This window comes from Pecten maximus, chromosome 8 (genome assembly GCF_902652985.1).
Source record: "Pecten maximus chromosome 8, xPecMax1.1, whole genome shotgun sequence".
NCBI classification, from domain to species: Eukaryota; Metazoa; Mollusca; class Bivalvia; order Pectinida; family Pectinidae; genus Pecten; species Pecten maximus.
In genome coordinates this window covers 40,211,990-40,228,747 of record NC_047022.1, presented here as the reverse complement: position 1 = coordinate 40,228,747, position 16,758 = coordinate 40,211,990, and the positions used below count along the sequence as shown (strand labels likewise).

The 16,758-nt window shown below is 36.6% G+C and overlaps 1 protein-coding gene across 2 annotated transcripts in view; it reads right to left on the bottom strand.

Annotated features, from left to right (window-relative positions):
* The window catches only part of LOC117333499 (dentin sialophosphoprotein-like), a 51,758-nt gene extending 40,793 nt beyond the window's left edge, over positions 1-10,965 (bottom strand). Inside the window, exons 1-2 of one of the 2 annotated variants that reach the window (XM_033892816.1) lie at positions 10,947-10,965; positions 3,524-3,652 (exon numbers count right to left, since the gene is read on the bottom strand). In XM_033892816.1, the coding sequence (XP_033748707.1) occupies positions 3,524-3,633 (110 nt within the window). In that variant the 5' untranslated portion in view covers positions 3,634-3,652; positions 10,947-10,965. Of the gene's footprint in view, positions 1-3,523; positions 3,653-9,867; positions 10,149-10,946 lie in introns of those variants that run through there. The other variant, XM_033892815.1, reaches the window with a different exon arrangement.
* Positions 10,966-16,758: the final 5,793 nt, after the last annotated feature.

The following is a 16,758-nucleotide window of genomic DNA, read 5'->3' as shown; positions in this document are numbered from 1 at the left end:
GTGGTGATATGTCTGACAGGGAACCCCCTCCCATTTACAAGCGGCCCAAAGGGCCTGCATGGCTCACATGGATATTTTGGTCCAGGTGAGCTAAATATAATCATCCACCTTATCTTCAGTACCTGGTCTCAGGAAAATGTCATCTTTAGCTAGCCCTAACACTTCCTTATTTTTATCACAATAAAAGTGCAGAAATGCTACCATAGTTAAAATGAAATTCAATTGTTGAAAAACATTTGGCGATAATATTCAGATTCTAGAACACACAAAAAACAAGATGTATTGATTTTTCAGTAAGGCAAGTATACCGTAGGTTTGTCCTGCTGATCTGTAACGATATCAGTAGCTGGACAGATTCATGTATTATACATATAAATCTGGACATCTAATCTCATCAACACAATATTACCTTGCATGGGAATACACCAGGTGTCACACGTCAAAAAGTCATTTACACAGATAAGTGGGTCAATCAGTATATGGTAGACATTCTATGGTAAGACCATGTATTGTCCTGTGTTAAGATTATGTATTGTCCTGTGTTAAGATTATGTATTGTCCTGTGTTAAGATTATGTATTGTCCTGTGTTAAGATTATGTATTGTCTTGTGTTAAGATTATGTATTGTCCTGTGTTAAGATAACCTATTGTCCTGTGTTAAGATTATGTATTGTCTTGTGTTAAGATCATGTATTGTCCTGTGTTAAGATCATGTATTGTCCTGTGTTAAGATTATGTATTGTCTTGTGTTAAGATTATGTATTGTCCTGTGTTAAGATAACCTATTGTCCTGTGTTAAGGTTATGTATTGTCTTGTGTTAAGATTATGTATTGTCTTGTGTTAAGATAACCTATTGTTCTGTGTTAAGATTATGTATTGTCTTGTGTTAAGATTATGTATTGTCCTGTGTTAAGATTATGTATTGTCCTGTGTTAAGATAACCTATTGTCATGTGTTAAGATTATGTATTGTCTTGTGTTAAGATAACCTATTGTCCTGTGTTAAGATTATGTATTGTCCTGTATTAAGATTATGTATTGTCCTGTGTTAAGACCGTGTATTGTCCTGTGTTAAGATAACCTATTGTCCTGTATTAAGATCATGTATTGTCCTGTGTTAAGATAACCTATTGTCCTGTGTTAAGATTATGTATTGTCCTGTATTAAGATTATGTATTGTCCTGTGTTAAGATTATGTATTGTCCTATCTTAAGATTATGTATTGTCTTGTGTTAAGATTATGTATTGTCCTATCTTAAGATTATGTATTGTCTTGTGTTAAGATTATGTATTGTCCTGTGTTAAGATTATGTATTGTCCTGTGTTAAGATAACCTATTGTCATGTGTTAAGATTATGTATTGTCTTGTGTTAAGATAACCTATTGTCCTGTGTTAAGATTATGTATTGTCCTGTATTAAGATTATGTATTGTCCTGTGTTAAGACCGTGTATTGTCCTGTGTTAAGATAACCTATTGTCCTGTATTAAGATCATGTATTGTCCTGTGTTAAGATAACCTATTGTCCTGTGTTAAGATTATGTATTGTCCTGTATTAAGATTATGTATTGTCCTGTGTTAAGATTATGTATTGTCCTATCTTAAGATTATGTATTGTCTTGTGTTAAGATTATGTATTGTCCTATCTTAAGATTATGTATTGTCCTGTGTTAAGATTATGTATTGTCCTGTGTTAAGATTATGTATTGTCCTATCTTAAGATTATGTATTGTCCTGTGTTAAGATTATGTATTGTCTTGTGTTAAGATTATGTATTGTCTTGTGTTAAGATTATGTATTGTCTTGTGTTAAGATTATGTATTGTCCTGTGTTAAGATAACCTATTGTCCTGTATTAAGATTATGTATTGTCTTGTGTTAAGATTATGTATTGTCCTGTGTTAAGATTATGTATTGTCTTGTGTTAAGATTATGTATTGTCCTGTGTTAAGATTATGTATTGTCCTGTGTTAAGATAACCTATTGTCCTGTATTAAGATTATGTATTGTCTTGTGTTAAGATTATGTATTGTCCTGTGTTAAGATTATATATTGTCTTGTGTTAAGATTATGTATTGTCTTGTGTTAAGATCATGTATTGTCCTGTGTTAAGATCATGTATTGTCCTGTGTTAAGATCATGTATTGTCCTGTGTTAAGATTATGTATTGTCCTGTGTTAAGATTATGTATTGTCCTGTGTTAAGATCATGTATTGTCCTGTGTTAAGATAACCTATTGTCCTGTATTAAGATTATGTATTGTCTTGTGTTAAGATTATGTATTGTCCTGTGTTAAGATTATATATTGTCTTGTGTTAAGATTATGTATTGTCCTGTGTTAAGATTATATATTGTCTTGTGTTAAGATTATGTATTGTCTTGTGTTAAGATCATGTATTGTCCTGTGTTAAGATTATGTATTGTCCTGTGTTAAGATTATGTATTGTCCTGTGTTAAGATAACCTATTGTCCTGTATTAAGATTATGTATTGTCCTGTGTTAAGATCATGTATTGTCCTGTGTTAAGATCATGTATTGTCCTGTGTTAAGATCATGTATTGTCCTGTGTTAAGATTATGTATTGTCCTGTGTTAAGATTATGTATTGTCCTGTGTTAAGATCATGTATTGTCCTGTGTTAAGATCATGTATTGTCCTGTGTTAAGATTATGTATTGTCCTGTGTTAAGATAACCTATTGTCCTGTGTTAAGATTATGCGCTGACCTGTGTTTAGATAAATGCTGACCTGTGTTTAGATAAATGTTTATGTTCCAATATATATATTACGTATCTATTTATGCTCATGAATATTTTCATCACCAACATTTCCCACGTTATACAGCAATGCATTGATTGTCCTGAAATCTTTTGAGCTTGTTATTGAATTTGTGCTTAGTGTAAAGGACATGGTGCAGCTTAGCATTGTAAAAATTTTCAATGAATAAATGACACATGTACTGAACATGTTAAGCTGAATGGTACAATGACAGTGGCGTCCCTGACTTGGTACTGGCCACTAATACACCTAACAGATCCTATCAACTGATATCTCCTATGTTGATATAAAAAATCACAGGACTTCTGAAGCATGCAATGTTCTCAAAGAATTTTACACATTGTCTATTCAACAGTTAAACAGCTAGGGGTTTGATCTGTATTGACTATACCTGGAAGTTTGTTCATGTAGTAATTAACATATATATAAACAATACCTTGTAGTTATCATATAAACAATGTCAAGAAAACTTATCCTGTACACAATCGGGGTCATCCTCTACACAATTAGGGTCATTGTGAGGTCATCCTGTACACATTCAGGATCATTGTGAGGTCATCCTCTACCCAATCAGGGTCAGCGAGAGGTCATCCTGTACACAATCAGGGTCAGTGAGAGGTCATCCTGTACACAATCAGGGTCAGCGAGAGGTCATCCTGTACACAATCAAGGTCAGTGAGAGGTCATCCTGTACACAATCAGGGTCAGTGGGAGGTCATCCTGTACAAAATCATTGTCAATGCACTTACCTTCTATAGCGCTTTGCTAGTTCTTCAGAAGTGGTGCCAGCCTTTGAGGGTGTTGACCGACGATTGAGTCCCGGAGTACAAAACAGGGTACCAGGATAAAGGGAGGTCATGGCTGGATCTCACAGACACCTGTAACAAGTCAAACAATATAATCACAACACACCTAACTACAGGTCATACAGGTCATACAGGTCATACAGGTCATACAGGTCATACAGGTCATGCAGGTCATGCAGGTCATGCAGGCCATACAGGTCATACAGGTCACTATCAGATGTTCATTGTAGTCTTAACATCTTGGTCATGGTGATGTCATAATCATGTTGTGGTGATGTCATGGTGATATCAGGGTGTAGTTATATGAGTTTATCTTACCATAATCGTGCAGTGTTTTTTATCCTGATTTAAGGGAGTCCCAATGCAAAATTATTATCTTTCTTTCAGAACATTTTATCCAAAAATTTCAAAATGTAAAAAAAAATAATTCAAAGTTTTGAGTTTTCTACTTGAGAGATGTAATAAACATTGTTCTATTTACCTTTGTGGAATGGCACTTAACATTTTGAGGTCATGATGATGCGATTTTGAGGTCATGATAATGTCATTTTGAGGTCATGGTGATGTCATTTGAGGTCACGATAATGTCATTTGATGTCATGGTGATATCATTTGAGGTCATGATGATGACATTTGATGTCATGGTGATGTCATGGTGATGTCATGGTGATATCATTTGAGTTCATGGTGATGTCATTTGAGGTCATAATGAATGGATCATTGAACCTGTAAACCATTCAGAAGGAAGTAATGTGGATAAGAAAGATCTGCATGAAGTTTGAGATTTATCAGCCCAAGGAAACTTGAGTTATCACTCGAAAAAAATGTTAAATTCTCAGTAACAGTGATCTTGACCTTCAGCATTCAGAGCTGAAAAGCAATTCAAAACAAGCACTTTTGGTAAGGGAGATCTGCATGAAGATTGAATTTGAACAAGAAACTATAGTAAGATGGTCCCTCCTTAAGAAAGGAAAGACCACAGTCTTGGTCCTATCGGGAAGGAAAGACCACAGTCATGGTCCTATTGGGAAGGAAAGACCTCAGTCATGGTCCCATTGGGAAGGAAATACCACAGTCAGGGTCCTCTTGGGAAGGAAAGACCACAGTCATGGTCCCATTAGGAAGGAAAGACCTCAGTCATGGTCCTATTGGGAAGGAAATACCACAATCAGGGTCCTATTGGAAAGGAAAGACCACAGTCATGGTCCTATTGGGAAGGAAATACCATAGCCAGGGTCCTATTGGGAAGGAAGGACCACAGTCATGGTCCTACTGGGTAGAAAAGAACACAGTCATGGTCCCATTGGGAAGGAAAGACCACAGTCATGGTCCCATTGGGAAGGAAAGACCACAGTCATGGTCCTATTGGGAAGGAAATACCACAGTCATGGTCCTATTGGGAAGGAAAGACCACAGTCATGGTCCTATTGGGAAGGAAAGACCACGGTCCTATTGGGAAGGAAATACCATAGCCAGGGTCCTATTGGGAAGGAAGGACCACAGTCATGGTCCTACTGGGAAGGAAAGACCACAGTCATGGTCCCATTGGGAAGGAAAGACCACAGTCATGGTCCCATTGGGAAGGAAAGACCACAGTCATGGTCCCATTGGGAAGGAAAGACCACAGTCATGGTCCTACTGGGAAGGAAAGACCACAGTCATGGTCCTATTGGGAAGGAAAGACCACAGTCATGGTCCAATTGGGAAGGAAAGACAACAGTCATGGTCCTATTGGGAAGGAAAGACCACAGTCATGGCCCTATTGGGAAGGAAAGACCACAGTCATGGTCCTATTGGGAAGGAAAGACCAAAGTCATGGTCCTATTGGGAAGGAAAGACCACAGTCATGGTCCTATTGGGAAGGAAAGACCACAGTCATGGTCCTATTGGGAAGGAAAGACCACAGTCAGGGTCCTATTGGGAAGGAAAGACTACAGTCATGGTCCCATTGGGAAGGAAAGGCCACAGTCATGGTCCTATTGGGAAGGAAAGACAACAATCATGGTCCTATTGGGAAGGAAAGACCATAGTCATGGTCCTATTGGGAAGGAAAGTCCACAGTCATGGTCCCATTGGGAAGGAAAGACACAGTCATGGTCCCATTGGGAAGGAAAGAACACAGTCATGGTCCTATTGGGAAGGAAAGACCACAGTCATGGTCCTATTGGGAAGGAAAGACCACAGTCATGGTCCTGTTGGGAAGGAAAGACAACAGTCATGGTCCCATTGGGAAGGAAAGAACACAGTCATGGTCCTATTGGGAAGGAAATACCACAGTCAGGGTCCTATTAGGAAGGAAAGACCACAGTCATGGTCCTATCGGGAAGGAAAGACAACAGTCATGGTCCCATTGAGAAGGAAAGACAACAGTCAAGGTCCTATTGGGAAGGAAAGACCACAGTCATGGTCCTATTGGGAAAGAAAGACCACAGCCATGGTCCCATTGGGAAGGAAAGACCAGTCATGGTCCTATTGGGAAGCAAAAACCACAGCCATGGTCCCATTGGGAAGGAAAGACCACAGTCATGGTCCTACTAGGGAAGGAAAGACCACAGTCATGGTCCCATTGGGAAGGAAAGACCACAGTCATGGTCCTACCATCAAGGAAGGAAAGACCACAGTCATGGTCATATTGGGAAGGAAAGACAACAATCATGGTCCTATTGGGAAGGAAAGACCACAGTCATGGTCCTATTGGGAAGGAAAGACAACAATCATGGTCCTATTGGGAAGGAAAGACCACAGTCATGGTCCTATTGGGAAGGAAAGACCACAGTCATGGTCCTATTGGGAAGGAAAGACCACAGTCAGGGTCCTATCGGGAAGGAAAGACCACAGGCATGGTCCTATTGGGAAGGAAAGACAACAATCATGGTCCTATTGGGAAGGAAAGACCACAGTCATGGTCCTATTGGGAAGGAAAGACAACAATCATGGTCCTATTGGGAAGGAAAGACCACAGTCATGGTCCTATTGGGAAGGAAAGACCACAGTCATGGTCCTATTGGGAAGGAAAGACCACAGTCATGGTCCTATTGGGAAGGAAAGACAACAATCATGGTCCTATTGGGAAGGAAAGACCACAGTCATGGTCTCATTGGGAAGGAAAGACCACAGTCATGGTCCTGTTGGGAAGGAAAGACAACAGTCATGGTCCCATTAGGAAGGAAAGACCACAGTCATGGTCCTATTGGGAAGGAAAGACCACAGTCATGGTCCTGTTGGGAAGGAAAGACCACAGTAATGGTCCTATTGGGAAGGAAAGACCACAGTCATGGTCCTATTGGGAAGGAAAGACCACAGTCATGGTCCCATTGGGAAGGAAAGACCACAGCCACTGTCCTATTGGGAAGGAAAGACAACAGTCATGGTCCTATTGGGAAGGAAAGACAACAATCATGGTCCTTTTGGGAAGGAAAGACCACAGTAATGGTCCTATTGGGAAGGAAAGACCCCAGTAATGGTCCTATTGTGAAGGAAAGACCACAGTCATGGTCCTATTGGGAAGTCATAGACCCTTTAGAAAGTGATGTTCACCCTGGGAATTAAAAATCCACAGTTATGGTCCCTGGGAATGAAAATCCTCAGGTATGGTCCCTGAGGAGGATAATGTGGGCATAAAGCTGATCCACAGTAGTGGTGTGACAGATTAGTGTTGGCAGGTGTACATATAGTAGTACTATGTGTCCCTGATCAGACCTGTCATCACTTCTTAAAACATTGTCAGCTTACCAGCAATTTAAAACATCACCGTATAATAATTTTTGCTAAATAATATTGCCATTTAGATATTAATAACTTGTTTTTATTGTATTTCTGGATTTCCTCACTCATAATGCATTGTCCTGGCCCTCCCTGCCTCTATGCCCTTACCCGAAACAGTATAAAAATATTTAATTTGTTAACCAAACAAAATAAGATTTAAGTAAGAGCTATACATGGTAATATATTCTTTAAATCTAATAAAACATTGTCATCTGTTAGTACAGAGGTATTGTAAGCTGCTTTAAGTTATTTCAGTGGGAGATAAGATTTGGCCTGGTAATGTCAAACTTGTAATCACAACATAGACAAGTACCATGGCTTTGTTTTCCTTTGTCTTTACACACTACTGGTAATTAGGAGAGTAACTCAGGAGTAACAATGTTGTTATTCAAACTATAGCAATGTAGGAAAGGCATGACTATAGTATACATATACAACAATAGTGATTTCTGAACAACCAGTCCCACAAAACACCTGTATAATCTGACACCCAGCCTCCCAAAACACCTGTATAATCTGACACCAAGTCTCATATAACACATGTATAGCCTAACACCCAGTTTCATGAAACACCTGTATTATCTGTCAACTATTCTCACAAAACACCTGTATTATCTGTCAACTATTCTCACAAAACACCTGTATAATCTGTCAACTATTCTCACAAAACACCTGTATAATCTGTCAACTATTCTCACAAAACACCTGTATAATCTGTCAACTATTCTCACAAAACTCCTTTATAATCTGACACCCAGTCTCATAAAAAACACCTGTATAATCTGTCAGCTATTCCCACAAAACACCTGTATAATCTGTCAACTATTCCCACAAAACACCTGTATAATCTGTCAACTATTCCCACAAAACACCTGTATAATCTGACACACTGTCTTAGAAAACAAATGTATAATCTGACACCCAGTCTTACAAATTAAAGGAGCTTTGACATATGCCAAACTACCTGTATAGTCTGACATGACAAACATATCAAGATTATACTGTATAATAAGACATTCTGTTTCACAAAACACCTGTATAATCCGACATACTGTTAAAAATCCTCTAAAACCTGATATCTTGTTAAAAACTTGACACCCTGTATAATCTGACACCGTGTAAAAGCCTGTATAATCTGACATCCTGTAAAAGCCTGTATAATCTGACATCCTGTAAAAGCCTGTATAATCTGACATCCTGTAAAAGCCTGTATAATCTGACATCCTGTAAAAAAAGCCTGTATAATCTGACATTCTGTAACAAGCCTGTATAATCTGACACCTTGTAAAAGCCTGTATAATCTGACACCGTGTAAAAGCCTGTATAATCTGACATCCTGTAAAAGCCTGTATAATCTGACATCCTGTAAAAGCCTGTATAATCTGACACCCTGTAAAAGCCTGTATAATCTGACATCCTGTAAAAGCCTGTATAATCTGACATCCTGTAAAACCTGTATAATCTGACATCCTGTAAAAAGCATGTATAATCTGACATTCTGTAACAAACCTGTATAATCTGACACCCTGTAAAAGCCTGTATAATCTGACACCTTGTAAAAGCCTGTATAATCTGACATCCTGTAAAAAAGCCTGTATAATCTGACATCCTGTAAAAAGCCTGTATAATCTGACACCCTGTAAAAGCCTGCATAATCTGACATCCTGTAAAAGCCTGTATAATCTGACACCCTGTAAAAAACCTGTATAATCTGACATCATGTAACAAGCCTGTATAATCTGACACCCTGTAAAAGCCTGCATAATCTGACATCATGTAACAAGCCTGTATAATCTGACACCCTGTAAAAAGCCTGTATAATCTGACATCCTGTAAAAAGCCTGTATTATCTGACATCCTGTAAAAAAGCCTGTATAATCTGACACCCTGTAAAAGCCTGTATAATCTGACATCCTGTAAAAAGCCTGTATAATCTGACACCCTGTAAAAGCCTGTATAATATCACATCCCGTAAAAAGCCTGTAAAATCTGATATCCCGTAAAAAGCCTGTATAATCTGACATCCCGTAAAAAGCCTGTATAATCTGACATCCTGTATAATCTGACTTTCTGTAAAAAGCCTGTATAATCTGACATCCTGTAAAAGCCTGTATAATCTGACACCCTGTATAATCTGACACCCTGTAAAAAGCCTGTATAAAAACACTGTTATCTAGTTTTTGTTTTTAAATACATTCATGAACGATTTGTTGACATTTACAAAGCATGATCGAATGGACAACGAACATCGAGAGAAATCAATATAGCGCATACTTAATGACAATTCGATAGTAAGTTAACAGTAAAGCTGAGAATGATCATAACAGCTACAGGACCGTATCAATTAATCGAGCACTTACATCAAACACAGGCCTCCCATAACGCACAGTAATATCTATAGTATATCAACTGGCTTTCGTTGGGAATTTCGACAAATCTCCAAGCCCTAAGTTAGCGAATAGCCTACTCCCCTGTCTGTTATATAAAGAGTGAGTGTTCGTTCAACACACTTAACTCCTTACCTGTAGCTATATGTCCTCTGGTTGTGTAAACTAAATATTGGTATCCTTTTGGAATATCACTACTGTGGGGGCCGCCATTTTCAAACGACCCTACTCTCCATGGTTGCGAGTCTTACAATAGATCGAGCACACTCGGAACAAACCGTACCGGGACAATTTAAACTTGTATAACTATTTTGGTCAGGTATTTAAACATGTACACGTAGATAGTTATATGTGTATCCAAACACACAGACAATGCAACGCATGGTCGAATCAATCGTACATACAATATGCTCTCCTTTTCTTATTATGAAGACTTTAAACATTCTGCAATCGTGAAGGAAATACTCTTTTGATTATATCGATCGCCTAATACCCAATAAATTCTTTCGCCTACATAAATCTGACTAATCCAAGGCCGTCAATTTTACACTGCGACGTTCACGTTAGAGCGACAATCAACGGTATAAATGTAAAATAAATCACAACGACTATGGTTGATAGAAAAAAAAAAACATAGGACAAATAAAATAGTCCCGGCCACTAATGCTTGGTAGAGAAATCCTAGGGGGGAAAGTCACAGCCACCATGACTGATAGGACAATCCTAGGACAAAAATGGGAAAAGAAGAAATGAAAAAAATAGTTACGACGACTTCCCGGGACAGAAAATGCCTGTAGGATGAAAAGAAAGTTACAAAGACTATCCATGATAGCAAATAGTCTAGAACAGAAACCACGAAACAAAGTTTCTATGACAAATTGAAATTTACCACGTCTACCCGTGATAAAAACATCCCCGGACAAAAACGTCAGAACGCAAAGCCGTGCTTTTTCGTTCCTGGTCTACAGTTAAATATTAAAAGTTTACAACACCCATCGACAAAATCTAAAATTCCATGGAAACCAGACACAAATCATGATACGTACAAGTTACAAATTGAATTTTAATTTGACGTTCAGTTTTTGGTATACACTAAGTAAATGAAATACACGTAAATCATACCAATAAAATTTATCATTAACTCGAGTTCTGATTGCCTGTTACTTCAGTCAGTCTATGGATGACATCAACCTATACACTACCTGTTAACTTACCTGTGTGAATCTCTCAGCTAAATCACTACTCGAAAAGTTTCCATTTAAAATTAAACCCTTAATTCTAAACTATGTATATATGTACCCACCTATAGATTCCACGTGTATATGGTCCTCAATTAAATGATGCAGATAAGCGATGGTATTAGAGGGAGTTCCTATACACACACCGGTACTTTGTGTACCTCGAGCAAATGATAAACAGCTTTTGGAGCCTTTTATACACTGCGCCAGCGGAACGTGTTTCTCGACAAGGGCCAAATATCAATAGACTGGCTGTCACTAAACACAATCGGCGCTATCGATTAGTATTGATTGATTTTGGTAATATCACTAATACGCACTTAACATATGCCTATACTGGAAAACTAAACAAACCTTCTTAAACAGGTCAAAGCTTAACATCCTAATTTTGTTTGGAGAATATACTTTTTATAATATTTAACTTACCTTCACCTAAAATCTAGTTTCCAAATTTTGTCTACGAGTTATTTCCCTTCAAATATATAATGTCTAACCCTTTTTACTATTTTCCGCATCATCATTAAATTCTCAATGTCTTGATTGCTGTTCTTCAAAAGCCGAAGGTTTCTTTTATAGTCATAAGCATAACCCCTTAAATCAATTGTTAAACTATAAAGAAAGGGAAAAAACGCAATTAGGAATTACCCGGTTTACCGGAAATAAAAGTGTTATATATGGTGTAATTGAAGAATAGGGAACCACTCTATCGTCTATGGAAATTTCATTATGTACGTTTAGTTCTCTCCTATCCTTTCAGTATATCATATGGTAATCCGGAATCTATATTCACTTATCCGGATCACAACATTAACTGGACACACATTCGTTATTCCGGACATTACATTAATCCGGTAAAACAGTAGTATATCGCCCCCATTTGATTTCGAGGTTTCATCAGGTTGACAAACTTTTATGAATGTACTAGTTCAGTGTAAAATATCAACAAATTAACGTATGTCTAATTACTGTACAATTAATTACTATATATGTAATTTTATAAGTCATTATGTAAATACCAACGAAGGTTACGCAGCATGTCAAGGTCTCATTACGGATTAACCTTTCAATACTGTATATCCGAGTATTAATACCATCAGTGAGGAGTTGAATACAAGCTGTAACTTGAACGTCCTCGGATCTCTGAATGGTGTCACACAGTATGATACGATGAACTGTCGTGTGACATATTATGGCCAGAAGGATTATCTCCCTTTTAAAATAGCGATTATGTACACGTAATTGTAAGTAGTCATAAATGTCACTTTTCTTTCATAATTTTCGCTCCGAAAATTTAAAATTATTTTCTTTTAGGATTCAGAAATATTTTGTAAGAGGGAGGTACGTATGGCCCTCATACAGCCGCCATATCTAATCCATCCGTCTATCCGTCATCCATCAGATTCAGATTATTTTATTTCCTTGTGTTACGAGACACATTGGAGAGTAGACATATACATATACAATAATACAATAGTACAGATAGTGATGGACAATCATATCATTATATCAATCAAGAATATATATATCTTGATATAGAAGAACACATTACATGGTATATCATTAAAAAATAGCACAATGCATTACATTTACTTAAATTCATATTAAATGATAATCACAGTGTTTATGCACTGATATTTTAACATTCACTACGTTGACAACAAAATTTTCCGGATTTTTTAAAAGAAATTCTTCATACAAATCCTCGATATAAGCCCCAGGATAAAATCTATATGAACGCTGACATATTTATTAAGTATAGATAATATTCATATACATTTATCATAAATGCATAATAAAGTAATATAGTACACAATATGTTTCATTGATAATACAAGCATGATATAGTATACTAGTACTATAGAAACGGTAAATAGTGCCAATCCTTACTTTAAGTATATACATATACGATTTTACATATTAGCTTTATAAGGACCACTGATTTGTAGACAGGAAGTACACTGATATATACCTTTTATCCTATAATTATACAATCTCAACCATTCGACATGTCTTTTAAACTGATATAAAATTTAAATGAAAGTACAGGTCTGATATGTTTGTATCAACCTAACTTGAGGCAAAATTAGATATAATTATTTCGGCGCTTAAAAGACAAAGATATATATTTGCCTAACTTATTTAATTCTCCAATATTCCGGGTATTTAATAGAAGGATCAACTTAAAAACACTGGGACGTCTGTAATAATATGACTTAATGTACTTTTGCCTTAAATCAGTATAACAGTTACACCTTAGAAGAAAATGAAATTCATCCTCAACATCATTAGAATTGCATACTTCACATATCCTATGATCTCTAGGACGGTTTCTATACCGTCCTTGTTCAATATTTAAATTGTGTGAACTAAGTCTAATACGTGCTATATTCTTTTGGTAAGAACTACTAATAGTTTTAGTTAAATAAAATTGTAGTGTAAAATTATCGATAAGATGTCGGTATAGAAAACCCTTTGGAATTGCTTGTATGTTTGATAAAAGTTCTTGACGATAAACGTCGTAAAATCTATTTTCAATAATTTTATAAGCTTTCCTATCATTGCATGTTATATTGTTCCAAAGATAAGATAATCATAATTTATCTAATTCTGCTCTTATGTTTAAAATCCAACTGTCATTTGATCTTATCCTTTCCTCATAGCAATTTCTTAATATACAATTATATGAATTTCTCAGTTTCAACCAGTACTTAATTATACGAAGTTTTCTGAATGTTGACAATGGTAATCTTCCGAGTTCACAATATACTAAATTATTACATGTACTTTTTTTCACACCAAGTACTTTTTTACAAAAATTAATATGTATCTTTTCAATATCTAAGGCTTTGTGGAAACCCCATACCTCGGCACTGTATCTAAGTATGCTATTTACATATGTGTCAAACACAGAACATTGGGTATTAATGTTGAAATCATGATTTTTGAACTTATTATATATAGCGTAATATGCTTTATTGCCCTGTTCAGCCACATGCTTTTGGGTAACATAAAATTTACCATTATAATTGAAAAACATCCCTAGATAATTGAATTGGTCTACAATTTGTAGTTCAGTTTCATTGTAAAACCACTTTTCGTTATTTTTAATATTCCCGCCGTTTCTAAAGACCATTATTTTCGTCTTGTCTGTGTTCAAAATAAGACTATATTTATTGTTATAAGATTTGAGAGCATCTATGACCTGTTGCAAATTCTCTGGAGAGTCAGCAAATAACACTGTATCATCAGCATACATAAGAAGAAAAATACTGATTAAGTTAAGTTCAATTGATGGACAACATTCACTTATAAAATGCATTTCACAGTCATTTACAAATAATGAGTACAAAATCGGGGAGAGGATTTCTCCGTGGAAGAGACCGATTGTGTTGGAGAAGAAATCAGAGTAATAACCGTTATGTTTCACACAAGATTTAACTGAATTATCCATTCCTTTGAGGGTCGTATTCTCCCTGTCACGTGTAGGATTTCGGTCCATGGAGTCGTCGGGGTGCAGGTTTGTAATGAAGTCTTGTACATTAGAAACGTCCTGAAATGAACAATACAAAACTGGGATCGTGACGTCATAGCATAGACAATGACGTGAGTTCATGAATGTGAATGGCTCAACAAAATGGCTGTCTCCATGTAATCATTAAATCATCCCCATTTAAACAGCTTTCTGTTCTTTGTTATGGTTGTGTAACACGGAACTGGTTGCAGACAAATAACCTTCACGCGCGTACAGACAGTTCGCAGACAAATTGAATGACGTGCGTTATGATTACGATAGGACCATAACAGAATGCTGTGTAATATATTATTTCTAACATTCGTAATTTCGTTTGCAAGTAACTTTTTTATTTCAATTTTTGAAATCTGTTCCACAAGTATAACAACCGACGGAACCGCTCATGGAATTTTGTCTTCTGACTTTTCCTGGGAAAAAAACGGAGTGCGTGTAAAATAAGAAAAACAATGATATCATTTTTTAAATCTAATCAATCAATAGTTGCTACTAGTATTCATATCTTATGTTATTTTCTGTCATCAGGTAAAAAATATTTGGCCGCGCTTTAGAGGTTGTTACGTCGAGAGAAAAAAAACGACGTTTGTTACTAACATGTATTTTGCATATTACTACGCTCGTGCTATGGTTTCTAACACGGAACTGGCCTTGGTAGTGTTATATAGGGACAAAGCAGAGCGATCTGTCAGAGTGAATTATCTTATAGTATGTCATGGAAAGTATCTTAAATGTTCTTAAACTCATCTCGGAGTTTTAATTTTTGCTTGCCAAGTCTTGCAAAATTATGAACTTCTAAAACACATTTCATAAAATCTCATATGAAATGAAAATTCATTTAAGACCCTTTTATATCCATGACCCCTTGTAACAGAATTGTTCTTTTGTTACATGAACTTGGACACTTCGGGATCGCATTTCTGTGTCATTATTTTCAAAAAGTTCAATCATGTCTCTCTGGGTAGGACAGGCATATGTTATAACCGGTATCAACTTGGTCGCTCTTCTCTGGACGTTTTCAAAAGCGTCCACATGTTTTGTCAGGTGCTGGCTCCAGACTTAGTTGATATAATCATGTTGAGGTCTTACGACTGAATACACGTCTCTGTTTGAACCGAGCTTTGAATGTGTTATGGTTCATAGTTCTCCTAGTGACACCTTTAACCAATTCACTGTATTGACTCTTTTTAGATATGTGTACATGATTGATAGTTTGCTGTCAATTGCTACACCGATATTTTTTTTCTTTTCGCGGTAAACGGAAGTTACTTACCATCTTCTATAGATTGTACATGTACATATATATATGTCAAAGGGACCTGAGGAAGTTTTACAGCCTATATGTAAAAGGATTTTCTCTAGTGTGTATAGCACATTTTCAGACGTTATGGGGGCTAGATTAAAATTTGGTAAAGTGACACCCGCTGTTCATTATATACTATATAGCCCTTAATAACAAAATCTCTGTACAACTTTTAAACGTTTGACACATGTAAATGGAAAAACAAATACGACTAGGGCTTCATTATTATTCCAGCCACAAATATTTAGTAAGATGCTATCCAACCCACCAGTATACTGTCAGTCATATATCAATCATACATCAATCATATATTGAGCAATTATCATGGATATATTCAATAATGTTTAATGTATATCTTTTATATATCTATATGCCTTAGGACTTTTGGTAAATAAAGACTTTGAACTGACAGTCAGTCATTTTAATCCATATTCAGGAGAATGATATATGGCTATGCAGGTTCTTGGCTTGTGATCAACGACAGCATATCTGCAATTTACTGTAATGTAAATTTTATTTTATTTTACTACAACTACGAAACAGTATCATAGGATGGACTAGCCCGAGTTTCCTCTGGCCCTGACACCATGTCTGGTGTAGGGGCCCTACACCAGACATGGTGTCAGGGCCAGAGGAAACCCGGGCTAAGGATGGACGCTCACCACTAGTACTATTGCAGCCAAGTTTTGAAACGGACTATAAGCGTTGTGTCAGTGTAGAGGAAAAGTTTGTATGTCATGTCACGTGACATATTGACCGATTTATTTTGTCTATGCCTACCTTGACCTTTCAGTCGCTTGGTCCGTAGATACCGTAGTGACCAGAAAAAAAACGTTTTGAAGTTATCTAAATACTGTTGTTGGTCTATGAAAGGCCGTTCATGCCATGGGCGTTAGCTAATAACATGTGCTTTATTTAGCCCACCATCATCATAAAAGGGATCTTTCTCAAATTTCATA